The following is a 12062-nucleotide window of genomic DNA, read 5'->3' on the forward strand; positions in this document are numbered from 1 at the left end:
CCCTTGTAGGATACCTTGATCTTTGGTTTGCCGCCATCGCTGACCACCGTGAACGGCCAGTGCTTCATGTCGCTCTGCACCGTCGCATCATCGAAACGACGACCAATCAAACGCTTCGCATCTTTATAGAAAAATGATAAAGATTCGTAAGTTGTCTATTTCTTCAATAATCATCTCTTAAAGTATATGGTGCGATGAGATGGAGAAGAGGAGGATCCTGTGGATTGTGTCGGATTACGGAGGTGATGGTTGCGGAATGTTGAATTATCGCCGAGCCGGTAAACAGAAATGTTCAACACTTGCCAATACTTTGATATAATTCGTACAAAGATAATTTTGTGTGAGAAAAAGAATTATGGAATAATCTACTTACCGCGAATTATATTATAATCGTGAAAATAGATCGAAAAAATTCGTGAAATAATTATCACATATACAGAACACAATAGAAAATCGTATCATATATATAGACCACATTATAAAATTTACGTTATACGTATAATATAAATTTTTAAAACAATAAAATATACGTATTTTTATTTTTATTATATATTTTTAATTATATTATCTGAATTATTATCTTTATTGTGCATTGATATTCGTATATATATTTATTTCATATATTCTGAAGAGTTAAATAAGCATGTGACTTTGAACGAATATATCGCGTGAGTCACTCTTTGATTTACGATTCAACGTAAATTTGTGTGACACCGTAGCTGGCACATAAATTAGGATTACATAAAACTGCGATGTATAAACGTCAAAACGCTCGGCTACAATGTAAAGGATGGGTGGGAGCGCCGGGAGTGGGGAAGGAGGAAATTATGTACAGAGAGGCATGCACCGTGTGGTATCGGGCAAGGTCACCGCAAGTAAAACGCAGTAAAACGCGATTGAGATAATTCGACTTCCAAGCACGGAAAGTTCCACGTTCGATCGATCTCGAAGTCCAACAATTTAAAAACAACGTACAATTCGTCTTAAAAAAAAAAAAATCAATACGAGGCTTGCAACGTCATAAATTTACCTCGAAAAGCGAAAAATATTAACAAAATGTTATTGATGCGTATCTCGCCAAATTACACTAGCAAGTTATATCTCGCTATTAATCATCCGTGCATTTTCGTGTATTTCAGCATCGGCTTTTTAAAAATTTAAACAAAAAAAATTTCATGTTTATTTCTTGAAGGATCTACGAAGAAATTCAATCGATACAACTCGTTCCTTGCAATCAGTGTAAGGGATATCCGTTGAATAACATTGGATATATTTCACCAGTTGAATATCGAAGCAACACGTTGGCGAGTTAAAGATCAATAAAGGGATACGACGCAAAATATCCGGTGTCTCATGGGGCGGGACCTTCCAATGCGACTGCGACGCAAAAGGGGTAGGGTATCTACGAAACGTGACAAACAAAAGCTCGACTTACCGAAGATGGTGTTGCTGGGGTTCATGGCGACCTGATTCTTGGCCGCGTCGCCGATCAGCCTCTCGGTGTCGGTGAAGGCCACATAGCTCGGCGTGGTCCGGTTGCCCTGGTCGTTGGCGATGATCTCGACCTTCCCGTGCTGGAAGACACCCACGCACGAGTACGTGGTGCCCAGGTCAATTCCAACTGCCGGTGCTTTCGACATTGTCAGTCTTCTCTCTTATGTGTAATCACTGAAATGAAAAACCGACAGCTGATTGAGCTGATGACAAACGCGATACGATGTGCGTCACGATTAAAAAAAAAATAAAAATAGAAGAAAACAATTCGACGTTGCTCGAACTCGAGCGAGCCTCCGCGCTCGAAATAACGCCTATTATACGCCTACGAAATATAAAACGTATACCGCCGTTATACGCTTCTCGAATTTCACTGATATTGATCGTCGGAAGCGCCCTTTTGCGAAGAGCGTATAATCTGCGTATTTCGAAACGTGCGATTCTGTCACGACAAAAAAAATCGTCACAAGTAAAGCGAACTTAAAACTTTCCGATCTAAATTTGCAAACGCTCGATGAAGTCTGGATTGATCATTCGGAAATATCGTCCAGAGACAATCTTCTTCTTTCTCCAAGATTATTTGCACTTGACAACGAATTTATGTCTTGGATTAAAAGAGACCGAGATAATATCGAAAAAAGAAAACTTGCATTTTATCTCTGTAATTTCGATGAAAATCTCGGCACCGACACGATTAATTTTCGACGCACAATTAAATAAACAGCTCAAATAACCTCATTCGAGCACTCACCTTGCAACAGTCTCTTTAACACGTTCGAAGAATGAAGATTTGATTCGCTAGTCGAGTACTTTGAATACACTGCTTCTTGTCGCACTTGCACTCTCTCGTGTTCGTTGCGAAACTGATGACGCAGCCGCGCGCCGCGCTTTAATATACCGAATCGCCCGCTTCGAGAATCTTCGGCGGATGACCAATCGGGGCGCGAATCTTCGAGACCCGTGCTCGAGACGCTTCCATTGGCGGACGCGGCCGGACGTGGGAGCTAGAAGAAGAGTCGCGCGCGTGCGCCGCGCGGGAGGAAGAAGGACAGAGAGAAGAAAGTTTCCTATCGTAGGTAGACGATGGTCGCGTTCTCGCGTTGCTCGCATGCGCTAGAAGATTCATGACTATAATTAGCACCGTGCGAATTGCGTTTCGTCGTGGCGCCTCGATGAAGCGAAGACTTCGTTTTTTGCGAAATCTATTTGATGTACGCTTGATCGAATGTACCGATCGTTCGCGATTATTCGCATACTTTCTAGAAACTGCGCAGCCGTTCCGAACTCGAGCAAACGCGCGTTTGCGCAGAAGGATCTCGGGCATTCGAGAGAACGCGAGATATTTGTCGAAGTTTTCGTCGTTCTTACAGAATGTCCGCCTCGTTTCTCCAAATCTTCGATCTCGGAAGTTTTCTTCTCGATTTACCGATGAAAAGCAGAACTAAATGTGTACAAAAAAGACGAATTTTATTAGAATTATTATTATTAGCTCACTGAACTTTTCTTTGACACTACCATAAGAATTTTAAATGTCTCTATAATAAATTGTCATAAATGACACCATCACGCTTTAAATGCAATTAAATAGATTTTGCATCGAAGAAGACGAATAAGGATGAGGTGTATTGAATTTTTTTAAATGCATACTTTATTTTCAAGCATTTTTTATGTTATTGACCGACGTTTGATAGGTTTTTAACTCGGCCGAAAAGTGGCAAGGATTGCAAAATGCTATACAATTTATTTAAAGATTATCGTAAAATATTCCAAGCGATTCTAATTTTAGCTTTATTGAGTGTATATAAAAATAGCCGTCGCAAAGATAACGCTTTACAAAATAGAAATCTTTAGCAGCACCATCTAAATAAAATAACCGCAAACTCGACGGCACTTTCAACATTGTCGATAAAAAATTCAAAGATTACTAAAACTTTCCTGAAATTGGATAATTAGAAAACGTTATCGGTCTTTAAGGACGACTAATAAACTCAGTCAGCAAAAAATTTTAATTTGTCAAATACCGAGATAGTATTTCAATAACATGGATAGGATTCTGGATTATTAATTTCTTATTGCTTGACACAGAAAAGAAGCTCAAATTAGAGACAATGGCCAAGCCAAGATAAGTGTATGTATACATATGTATACGCGGCATCGCATATGTTATGTTACGTATCGCGCGTCTGATTGGTCGCGAGACATGAGATAATAGCTAGAGTCCCTAGAAGTAAGAGTTTGACCGGTCGCGTCGTCAGTCCATTGGTCGGTTGGTCGGCGATCGCTCGCCTGACGCAACGAGGCTGAACGAGGCTAGACTGGCTAGGGCTAAAGGGACTCTAGTTAGGACTAGAGGCTAGCCTCCGTGGCCCGTGGCCTTCCCGTCCAAGCTGTCAAGTGTAATGTAGGAGAACCGTGCTCCGACTCCTCGTCGTTCCGATCGTCGACGCGTTGCTGCACGAATGCGATCGCGCGTGGAACGACACGCGTGTGCATACTGTGTGCATTATGTGATATATTCGCGGTCTAGCAACGGTGTACGCAAGCACAGCGGCCTCGAGGCCCTCGAGCCCTACGCTCCGCGCTTGTAAACATCAACGCCATAACCGCGCTCACCGTGGCGTACCAGCAGGTCTTCCGTTATGAATGCTTAGTAAGTATCTCCTCCGTTCTTTCCTCAGTCTCGCCCGAGTCCCGCCGTCGTCGTAATTCGAAACGTTTGGCTTCGCCAATGTGGCGACACGGCGACCGCAGTTCTCGCTCCAAGATCCATCGGTTAACTATACTGAATCAATATGGTAGTTTGCATCTCTTCGTGTTTATTAATAGAATATCGCGCAAAATTGATTATCCCAAGTTCTTCGTAAGCTTCCTAGGTCTGTTTTCCCGTTGCGTTAAAGAGGGACAGTCTACTCCCCCTTTTTTTCCCCTTCCAGTATGACTGATACATTATCTGCAGAGCTCGCAACCTTTCCTTTTCTCATCCTGTTGGTCAGAAAAGGAAATACATATATTTGCATTAATAGATATGTTATTATCTCACACACAAAGTTGGTTATACAACTAGCCCATAAGTTTCCTAGATCCGTCTTCCTATCGCGTCGAAGAAGACTCGTCTAGCTTCTTTTTTCCTCTTCCTGTATGACCGATGAATTGTTTATGGAGTTTGTAAACTTTCCTCTTTCTCCATCCTGTTAATCGGAAAAAGGAAACACACGTATTTGAGTTATCAATAGGATTTGATGAATAACTAATGATCTAACATCAATAAAACCAGGCATCTATTGTTTTAACAATTGTACGGCTTATTTTTTATTAACAGTGGGAAAGTATGCTGTTTTTCGCTTGTTGAGGTTCTTTGCACGTAACACTTATACTAATCACCGTTTGCATTTAACGAGAAACTTATAAAACTTGTTTGTACCATGCATGCAGTAACAGAGATGCACCGGGCGTATCAGGGAATGCCTTTGATTGCTGGGTTCAAAAGTCTATGCATGACGATTCTGCCATCATAAAGATGCAATACCAATTCTGGGTGAGAAAGCAGGCCTTGTCCCAGAAATTGGGGAAGAAGGAGGACGAGTGTATAGTCGCGTCGGACGCTGAGCTGGACGCGAAGCTAGAATTGTTCCGCAGTATCCAAGATTCCTGTTCCTACTTACAAAGGGTTATTGATAAATATCAAGAAAGATTATGCAGTGCGTTCTAACATAATTTTTAATATGAAATAATTGCATCAATTACCATATATTTGTCGTAGTATTTGTTTCCCCGAGATGAATTTGACTATCAGGATATTGCGATAATGGGATAATTTAACTTGTTTAGATTTAGCCCAGGAGGAAAATGGAATGGGACGTTTCTTGAAAGATGCCGGGAAGCAGGACAAAACTCGCGCCGGCAAAATGATGTCGGCAGTTGGCAAATCCCTGTCTTACTCCGGTCAACAGAGGCTCGCATTGAGAGCACCCTTGGGCCGATTGTATCAGGAGGTGGAAACATTTAGGCAAAGAGCTATTGACGATACGTTACAAAATGTACAAGCGATGGAAAAGGCCCGTACGGAATACCGAGCTGCTCTGTCGTGGATGAAAAATATTTCCCATGATTTGGATCCAGATACGTCCAAACAACTGGAAAAATATAAAAAAGTTCAAGCACGTGTTAAGCAGTAGGTTCTATATTTTGGACATTTACTTAATGCAAAGTACAATGTACAATCTCACAATTTCGATCAGTATCTTTTTATTCAAATTATCATATTATGCTTGATCAGATAGTACACTTCCGTTTTCGTTCTTATAAATTTGTTCTAATTACATGTTTATAAAATATCGCAAGGGATTTATATCCTATGTATGTATATATTTGTTGTGCTTTAGAGGCAAAATAGTTTTTGACAATCTGGCCCTCGACTGTCTCCAGAAGGTTGATTTATTAGCGGCAGCAAGGTGTAACATGTTCAGTCATGCCTTAGTTTTATACCAAACCACACTCCTGAATTTCACGAAGAAATCTGCACAAGCATATTCCACAATAGCCAACAGCTTCAAAGGCTATCAACGTTATGACTTCACGGTTGTGCGAGAGCTGGCTGAAACCTCCAGTAAATTGGCGCAGGAAACTGGCGGTGACGACGATTTGGAGGACAAGGATAAGTGAGTTGCACAAAATGAGAATAAATCCTCTGTGTGTTTTCATTTTCGTCATATCTATTTTTACAGATTACAATTTTTTGACATGGATTATCACGACGACGTTGAGGAAGCTCAAGAGGCTACCGCAAATTCGGGAAGCACATCGGAGAAAAATAAGAAAGATGAGAAGCTCTTGGACATAGAAAATGAGCCGAAGGATACATTGATACATTTGGAGACGACCGCAGATTCTTCGAGAAACGGAATCGTGCATAGTACCAAAGATACGGAGAATGATAAAAGTCTCGAGGAGTTCTTTGGAAATCTTATCCTGGAGAAAGACACGTCCAATAGTACGGAACAATCGGTTAATAAAACTGAAAAAAATAATCATACGGTATTCAATAGAAGCTCCGAGGGGCAGAAATCGGTAATGGATATATTCGGGGAGTGCAATCTCGATTTTAATTTGGCTGATTTGTCGCCCTTGTCATCGGAGACTCGACAACAGCAATCGTTAAATTTATTAACCTCCGAGAGCGCGGCGCTTTTCGATGAAATCCTGAACGACAAGCAACAACAATGCATGAGCAATGATTGGGAAGGCATATCACACGACACTTTTCTACCGCCAAGCATTTTGAAGCAGAGTCTAGGGGACGCAGCATTAGGTATGGGACAGAAGAGCACGACTAGTAACACAGACGATAAAGTAAGTATTCGCCAACTGCTGCATTGAATAGTAATAATGCGAATCTCGCACAATTAATATATCGCAATATTATTTTCATAGAAAAAGAATAAGACTGGAAAGCAGAAAGGTAACTCGTGGTTGGATTTATTCGCAGAATTGGATCCATTGGCTAACAATCCAATGGAGAATCTTTCCGGTGATAGTAATGCTTCTGCTTAATTCATAATGCATTTTAATGGTATATGCCCTCTCACTTGATATTTTACTAACGATAAGAAAAACTGATCAAGTTATCGTTCGTTATCGATAAGTGATGCGGTGAGCGCATAATTCATATTTTCACTTCATACGTTTGTATCAGTAATTATCAGTATGTAAACTTTTAACATTCCACATTTATTTTTATCGTCATAAGAATTGCCATAAGAATCAAAACCGTTTGAATTATTACATAATTTTTCATATAAGCTAAAGACAGATACCAAAGATATAAAATGTAATGTTTATTAACCATCATGCGCTAGTTATATTTTCTTTCAAATATATATATATATATATACACATTACAAGATCTTCAATATATAAATTTAATATGGAATTCTTTGTATTTCTGACGGATATATTTAAAGGTATGGAAGTATACCGCATAAGAGTGTATTTACTTTCTATTTATTTCAATTTCTTTTCATGATTTTACTTATCCCTTTAAATTCTGTTTATTGCATATGACAATCCACATCTGAAGCCTCTGCTTGTAAATCAATGTTGTACATAATATATATCAAACACTTCCTTTGACGTAAGCAAACGAATCATGTGTAATCCGCGTTACTTTCCTCTATTAAGTTAAATAAATACTACAGAGACAGATTACAGGCATAGGCTCAGAAATATCAGTTTGTTCGTCTTGTTTGTAACTTTCGATTATACATTGTCAACCGAGGTGATCACAGTATTAACAGCTAAACTCCTAATTTATTTCAAATATAAAAAAGACACTTGAAATCATAACCTAATCTTCATCGGCGAAACGTCCCAAGTTCAAGGTTCGTAGAATTGCGATAGGGCAGTCTTGACTCTGAAACGGAAACGACGAATGAGATCCCCGTTGTACAAAAAGTTTTGCGATACGACGTACGACAATAATTTAGCACGTAATGGTTCATCTTTCGTACTTCTCAAATAGCTGAGTGTCTTTCGTGTGACGTAATTGTTGCAAAATACGATGAATTCCTAATTCCCGCAGACGCGCTTGCCGCTGCGCGGCGCCGGGTTCCTCTCTCCAGACTAGGTTGCATACACAAAAAATAGCAGCGACTTGCAGTTTCACGTTGCTGTGCATCTAAATGAAATGTAGACACGTAAAACGTTGAGTCGTACAAACGATGGCCATTCAAAAGATATAACTATTAAATTAATAGATAGGATTCGCGAAAAAAATACAAAATACTTGATCGATTTAAGCACACACTTGGAGCTTATGGTAAAAGCTGTAATTTTTTTGGTGTCGTTGATAAAACAGCTGCTCCATAAGTACGAGCAACGCGACTTGTTTTTTCACCGAATCTAAAACTCTTTTATTATCCTATCTATTAACAGAGTTAATTGTCCAGAAATATGCAATTAATGAAGTACTCGTAATAACTATACACTGTACGAACCATATAATCCATGAGTTTCTTAAGCACGTCGTCATTAGCCATGATGTGATCTCTAGCTCGGTCGCCGTCGGCCACATTTGCTAAAATGCAAAGTGCTTGCTCTTTGACGTCCGCCGGGTGTTCAGGATCTTCCAGTACTAGAATGACCGCTTGCATAACATGCGTGGCGTGCTCGCCCATTATACGATCTATGTGAGCTTTAGTGGAAAGCAAATTTCGCAACAGGCCCAGCGTTTTCATCAGGACGCCTAACTCAGGATCGGCCAAGAGACGAAATATCTGATCTGTCCCCAAGCACGAGAGTATTTGCGACTTTACACGTTGCTCCGCTTGAAAGGCCACGTTCATTAGGGCCCAAATGCCGTTCAGTCGGAGTGCCGATTCGGGCCGTTTAGTGAGAGAACACAATAACTCTACTCCGCCGGACTCGAGAATTGGCTCTTTGCTCGGACTAAACTCCAACAGTAAATTACATAAAGTACTCGAGGCAACAGTTAATAAATCACCTTCACCTTCGCCTCTACCTATAGTACAATAATGACAATGTTAATAGTAACTCATATATAGTCGGCGATTGAATACTAATAATAACAGCTAATTACAAGCACTGATCTCTTTATTCTTGCTCATCTTTTTGAAAAATAATCTTACAATGCAGAGAGAAAAGAATAGGGATGTATTTCTGTCTACACGCATGAAAAAACAGTCGCCCTGTTTAAATTCACGTTTCATTGTTATATCTAAATATCTTTCTCGCGAAATGCTAATATGGCAAACGGAAATGTAAAAGGTTGCGAACTTTTCTTGATGCGTGTATTTTTAATTCAGCTACAGTTTATTCTTGTCTTAAATAGAATAAAGAAAGAATAACTCACATTGTACATCAATAACCCTCTTTTTGATATTGCATCTTTTTTTTTCTTTCTTTTTGATTTAAGACGTTAATTCGAAATTTGAGGCTAAATATACGTATCTTGTATCTTACATGCAATATATATGCATGCAACATACATGTTCCTCAGTGTTTATTATAGCGTAACTCTGTAATGCTTATATCGTAAATGTATTATCATATTTTACCCTCCAACCCTTTGTCCGCTCCGTGTAACAACTGCATAAGCGGCCTCCATACTGCATGATCCTGAAACGTAGTGCGAAGCTGTTGCACGCTCCTCGATAGGGAGTGCAAACATCTAACCGCGGCTAAACGAACACGTGATCCACCAGGATCCTGAAGACCAGAAACAACTTGTTCCATAAGACTTTCCGTTTCGATAATACGCTTTCGAATATCTTCGTCATTCGCTCCGAGAGATGCGAATGCTCTGAACGCAGCTTGTCGCATATCTTGCGTTAATGTTGCATCCTGGACCTGAGCAAGACAATATTACACACGATTTTTACTTAAGCACCATTGTACAATACAATCTAATGACTCGGATTATTTTTCTCTTCATCAATTCTACAAATTCAGTAGGTAAATTCTCAATGTATTTAAATGTAATTTCTGCTTACTTGCGGGTGCGGTCTCAATAACTCCGCCAGTGTCGGTATCAAATGATTGCTAATGGAAGCTAAACGCTGTAGATCTGTGTCGACCTCGGTCAGATACGCAAGTGTCTCGGCCGCGGCGACTCTCTCGCGCGGCGGTCGGTCCCGATGGCACAAGCGTACAAGGCAGGGTAACGCGCGATACACCACTCGCGGATCAGTGGACGGCAATGCACCGGCCCTGTGCATATACGCAATGCACCTCGCCGCTTCGAGCTGTATCAACGAACTCTTCTCGCGTCCCATTAATTGGCCTAGCGCGACTGGGACCAATCTACCGTGAACAGTATTACTCGTACTGGCTGAAGCGACCATAGCCGACACCATGTGATTCTGGTAACACATGTTTGCTAAGCAGGCTAGAGCGGGTAGTTGAACATCGGATAGGGGAGAATCCAGTTGCATCGCCAACGTTTCTACGGCTCCACCTTTGGACAGAGCGTTCTGCTCCTCCGTCGTCTGACAAGCAATTTGTGGATTAGTTCCTTCTTACGACACTTGTATACACCTCACTTAAATACTCCATAAGAGTTTCAGACCTCTCTTTACCTTACATGCTGTAGTTAAGATTGTCGCGACACAGACTTGACAGGTGACCGATCGACTCGCCAGGGACAACAACCGTGGTACTAACGCAGGATCCTGATAAATCGAGTGAACTGGAGCTGCCGCATGCTGGAACACCGTGCGCAGGCACCGCAAGCAGGCCTCGTGCAGCAGATCCAGCACTTTCATCTTGCCGTCCGCGACGATCTCGGGGGTCGGCGAGGAGAGCAAGACTTGAAGGAGCAACGGTACTACACCTAAGTCTATAAGCGCCAATACGTGTTGATCCGTGCCCTTGGCTAGGGAACCCAACGTTACAGCCGATTCTAATCGTATACGATCGCCGATGGTACCGGACGTGTCTCCGAGCAGCTGCAAGAGCCGGGGCACCACACCCTGAGCTATGACCGAACCCTTTTGCCTGTTGCTGCCGATCACTGAGTTCTTGAGGCATCTGAGAGAGACCAGATTCGTGAAACAATTAATATAGTTCTCCTTTATCAGTCGCAGAAATATAAATAGTAAACGTATAAATAGAGGAAATAAAAACGTTGAAAATTTTCAATCATACCGTAGAGGAGCGTTAATCCTTAAGGTTAAGGGCGATTTCTTTTTTTTTTTTTTATCGAACTCACATAATCGCTTCCAGGCATTTCTGCGCGTCCGGGGAATATAGCTCGTCGATGTAACTCCTGGAGCTCTCGATGTCCTGCAAGAAGATCGCGAGAGGATTGCGATGTAGCGTCGCGTTACAGGGAGCAACGGTGGGGCTCCCGCGGGGGATCCGTTGTCAAAAAAACGGGCCGTTTTACCGGGGGCCGCTCACGAATCCGATCGAACGTCGAACTCACCATGTACGGCTGCATCACCGACACCATCCTCGCTCGGCTACGTTCTCACATAAATGTCCCGTAAAACGTTCCGCTCGGTCGAGCTTCCTGGCGCGACGACTGCCACGAGGAACCGTCAGCGACCGTCAGATCCAGTTTGCGTGCTAACGCGAGACGTTCGCGATTCGGTCGTGCGCTGCGTTCTCGCTCGCGTTCTGAAAAATAAGCTCGACTCGCTGCCAATGGCGCCAACATCACGACGTGATACGTGATATCGGAGCTCGGAGCAAGTCCTTCCCGCCCCCCTAATTCCCTTTCCGCATATTAATTCTTTCTTTCGAATAAAACGAGTGTAGATCTTGAATGGTAATTTATAATTAAGAATCCAGTCTGCGGGTTATTTTGAACTAATTTACGAAACAAATTTTCTGGAATTTATGAAGTAAATTGCAATTTTTTACTCTGTACGAAATACACTTGCGTATAAAGTAAAAAGTGCGCACTTTCGACCAAAAGATTACTGCACTTTTTCCGATGAGTTTTAGAACCCGCCGGTATTTTAAAAGTGCGGATTAGCGTCCCATAGATTTACGCAGTTGACGATAGTTATGTCATTTAAATGCAGTATATGTGTGTACTGCACACATAC

The 12062-nt window shown here is 41.5% G+C and overlaps 3 protein-coding genes across 5 annotated transcripts in view; 1 reads left to right on the top strand and 2 right to left on the bottom strand.

The window, feature by feature from the left end:
• The window catches only part of LOC112456754 (heat shock 70 kDa protein cognate 4-like), a 6230-nt gene extending 3827 nt beyond the window's left edge, over positions 1-2403 (bottom strand). The window contains exons 1-3 of the mRNA XM_025019489.1: positions 2246-2403; positions 1436-1668; positions 15-121 (exon numbers count right to left, since the gene is read on the bottom strand). Coding sequence (XP_024875257.1) covers positions 15-121; positions 1436-1640 — 312 coding nt within the window. The 5' untranslated portion in view covers positions 1641-1668; positions 2246-2403. The remainder of the gene's footprint in view (positions 1-14; positions 122-1435; positions 1669-2245) is intronic.
• Positions 2404-3846: 1443 nt separating this feature from the next.
• On the top strand, positions 3847-7332 carry LOC112456747 (islet cell autoantigen 1). 3 transcript variants are annotated; one of them, XM_025019479.1, is made up of 6 exons: positions 3847-4144; positions 4923-5192; positions 5323-5665; positions 5877-6152; positions 6219-6843; positions 6925-7332. In XM_025019479.1, the coding sequence occupies exons 1-6, from the start codon at positions 4138-4140 to the stop codon at positions 7042-7044; spliced, it is 1641 nt and encodes a 546-aa protein (XP_024875247.1). In that variant the 5' UTR covers positions 3847-4137; the 3' UTR covers positions 7045-7332. The 3 variants fall into 3 exon arrangements, with proteins under 3 accessions (XP_024875247.1, XP_024875246.1, XP_024875248.1); XM_025019478.1 differs by having other exon boundaries at positions 4927-5192; XM_025019480.1 differs by lacking the exon at positions 4923-5192 and having other exon boundaries at positions 3848-4144; positions 6925-7330.
• Positions 7333-7478: 146 nt separating this feature from the next.
• Positions 7479-11666, bottom strand: LOC112456746 (armadillo repeat-containing protein 8-like). The gene is made up of 8 exons (XM_025019477.1): positions 11435-11666; positions 11219-11292; positions 10587-11037; positions 10002-10496; positions 9567-9858; positions 8487-9010; positions 8001-8167; positions 7479-7903 (listed from the first exon to the last, which is right to left on the bottom strand). Exons 1-8 carry the CDS (start codon positions 11459-11461, stop codon positions 7867-7869), a joined length of 2067 nt encoding a protein of 688 aa, XP_024875245.1. The 5' UTR covers positions 11462-11666; the 3' UTR covers positions 7479-7866.
• Positions 11667-12062: the final 396 nt, after the last annotated feature.

The sequence above is a fragment of the Temnothorax curvispinosus genome, unplaced genomic scaffold, assembly GCF_003070985.1.
Source record: "Temnothorax curvispinosus isolate PA1 unplaced genomic scaffold, ASM307098v1 QBEX01007135.1, whole genome shotgun sequence".
In the NCBI taxonomy this organism is placed as follows: Eukaryota; Metazoa; Arthropoda; class Insecta; order Hymenoptera; family Formicidae; genus Temnothorax; species Temnothorax curvispinosus.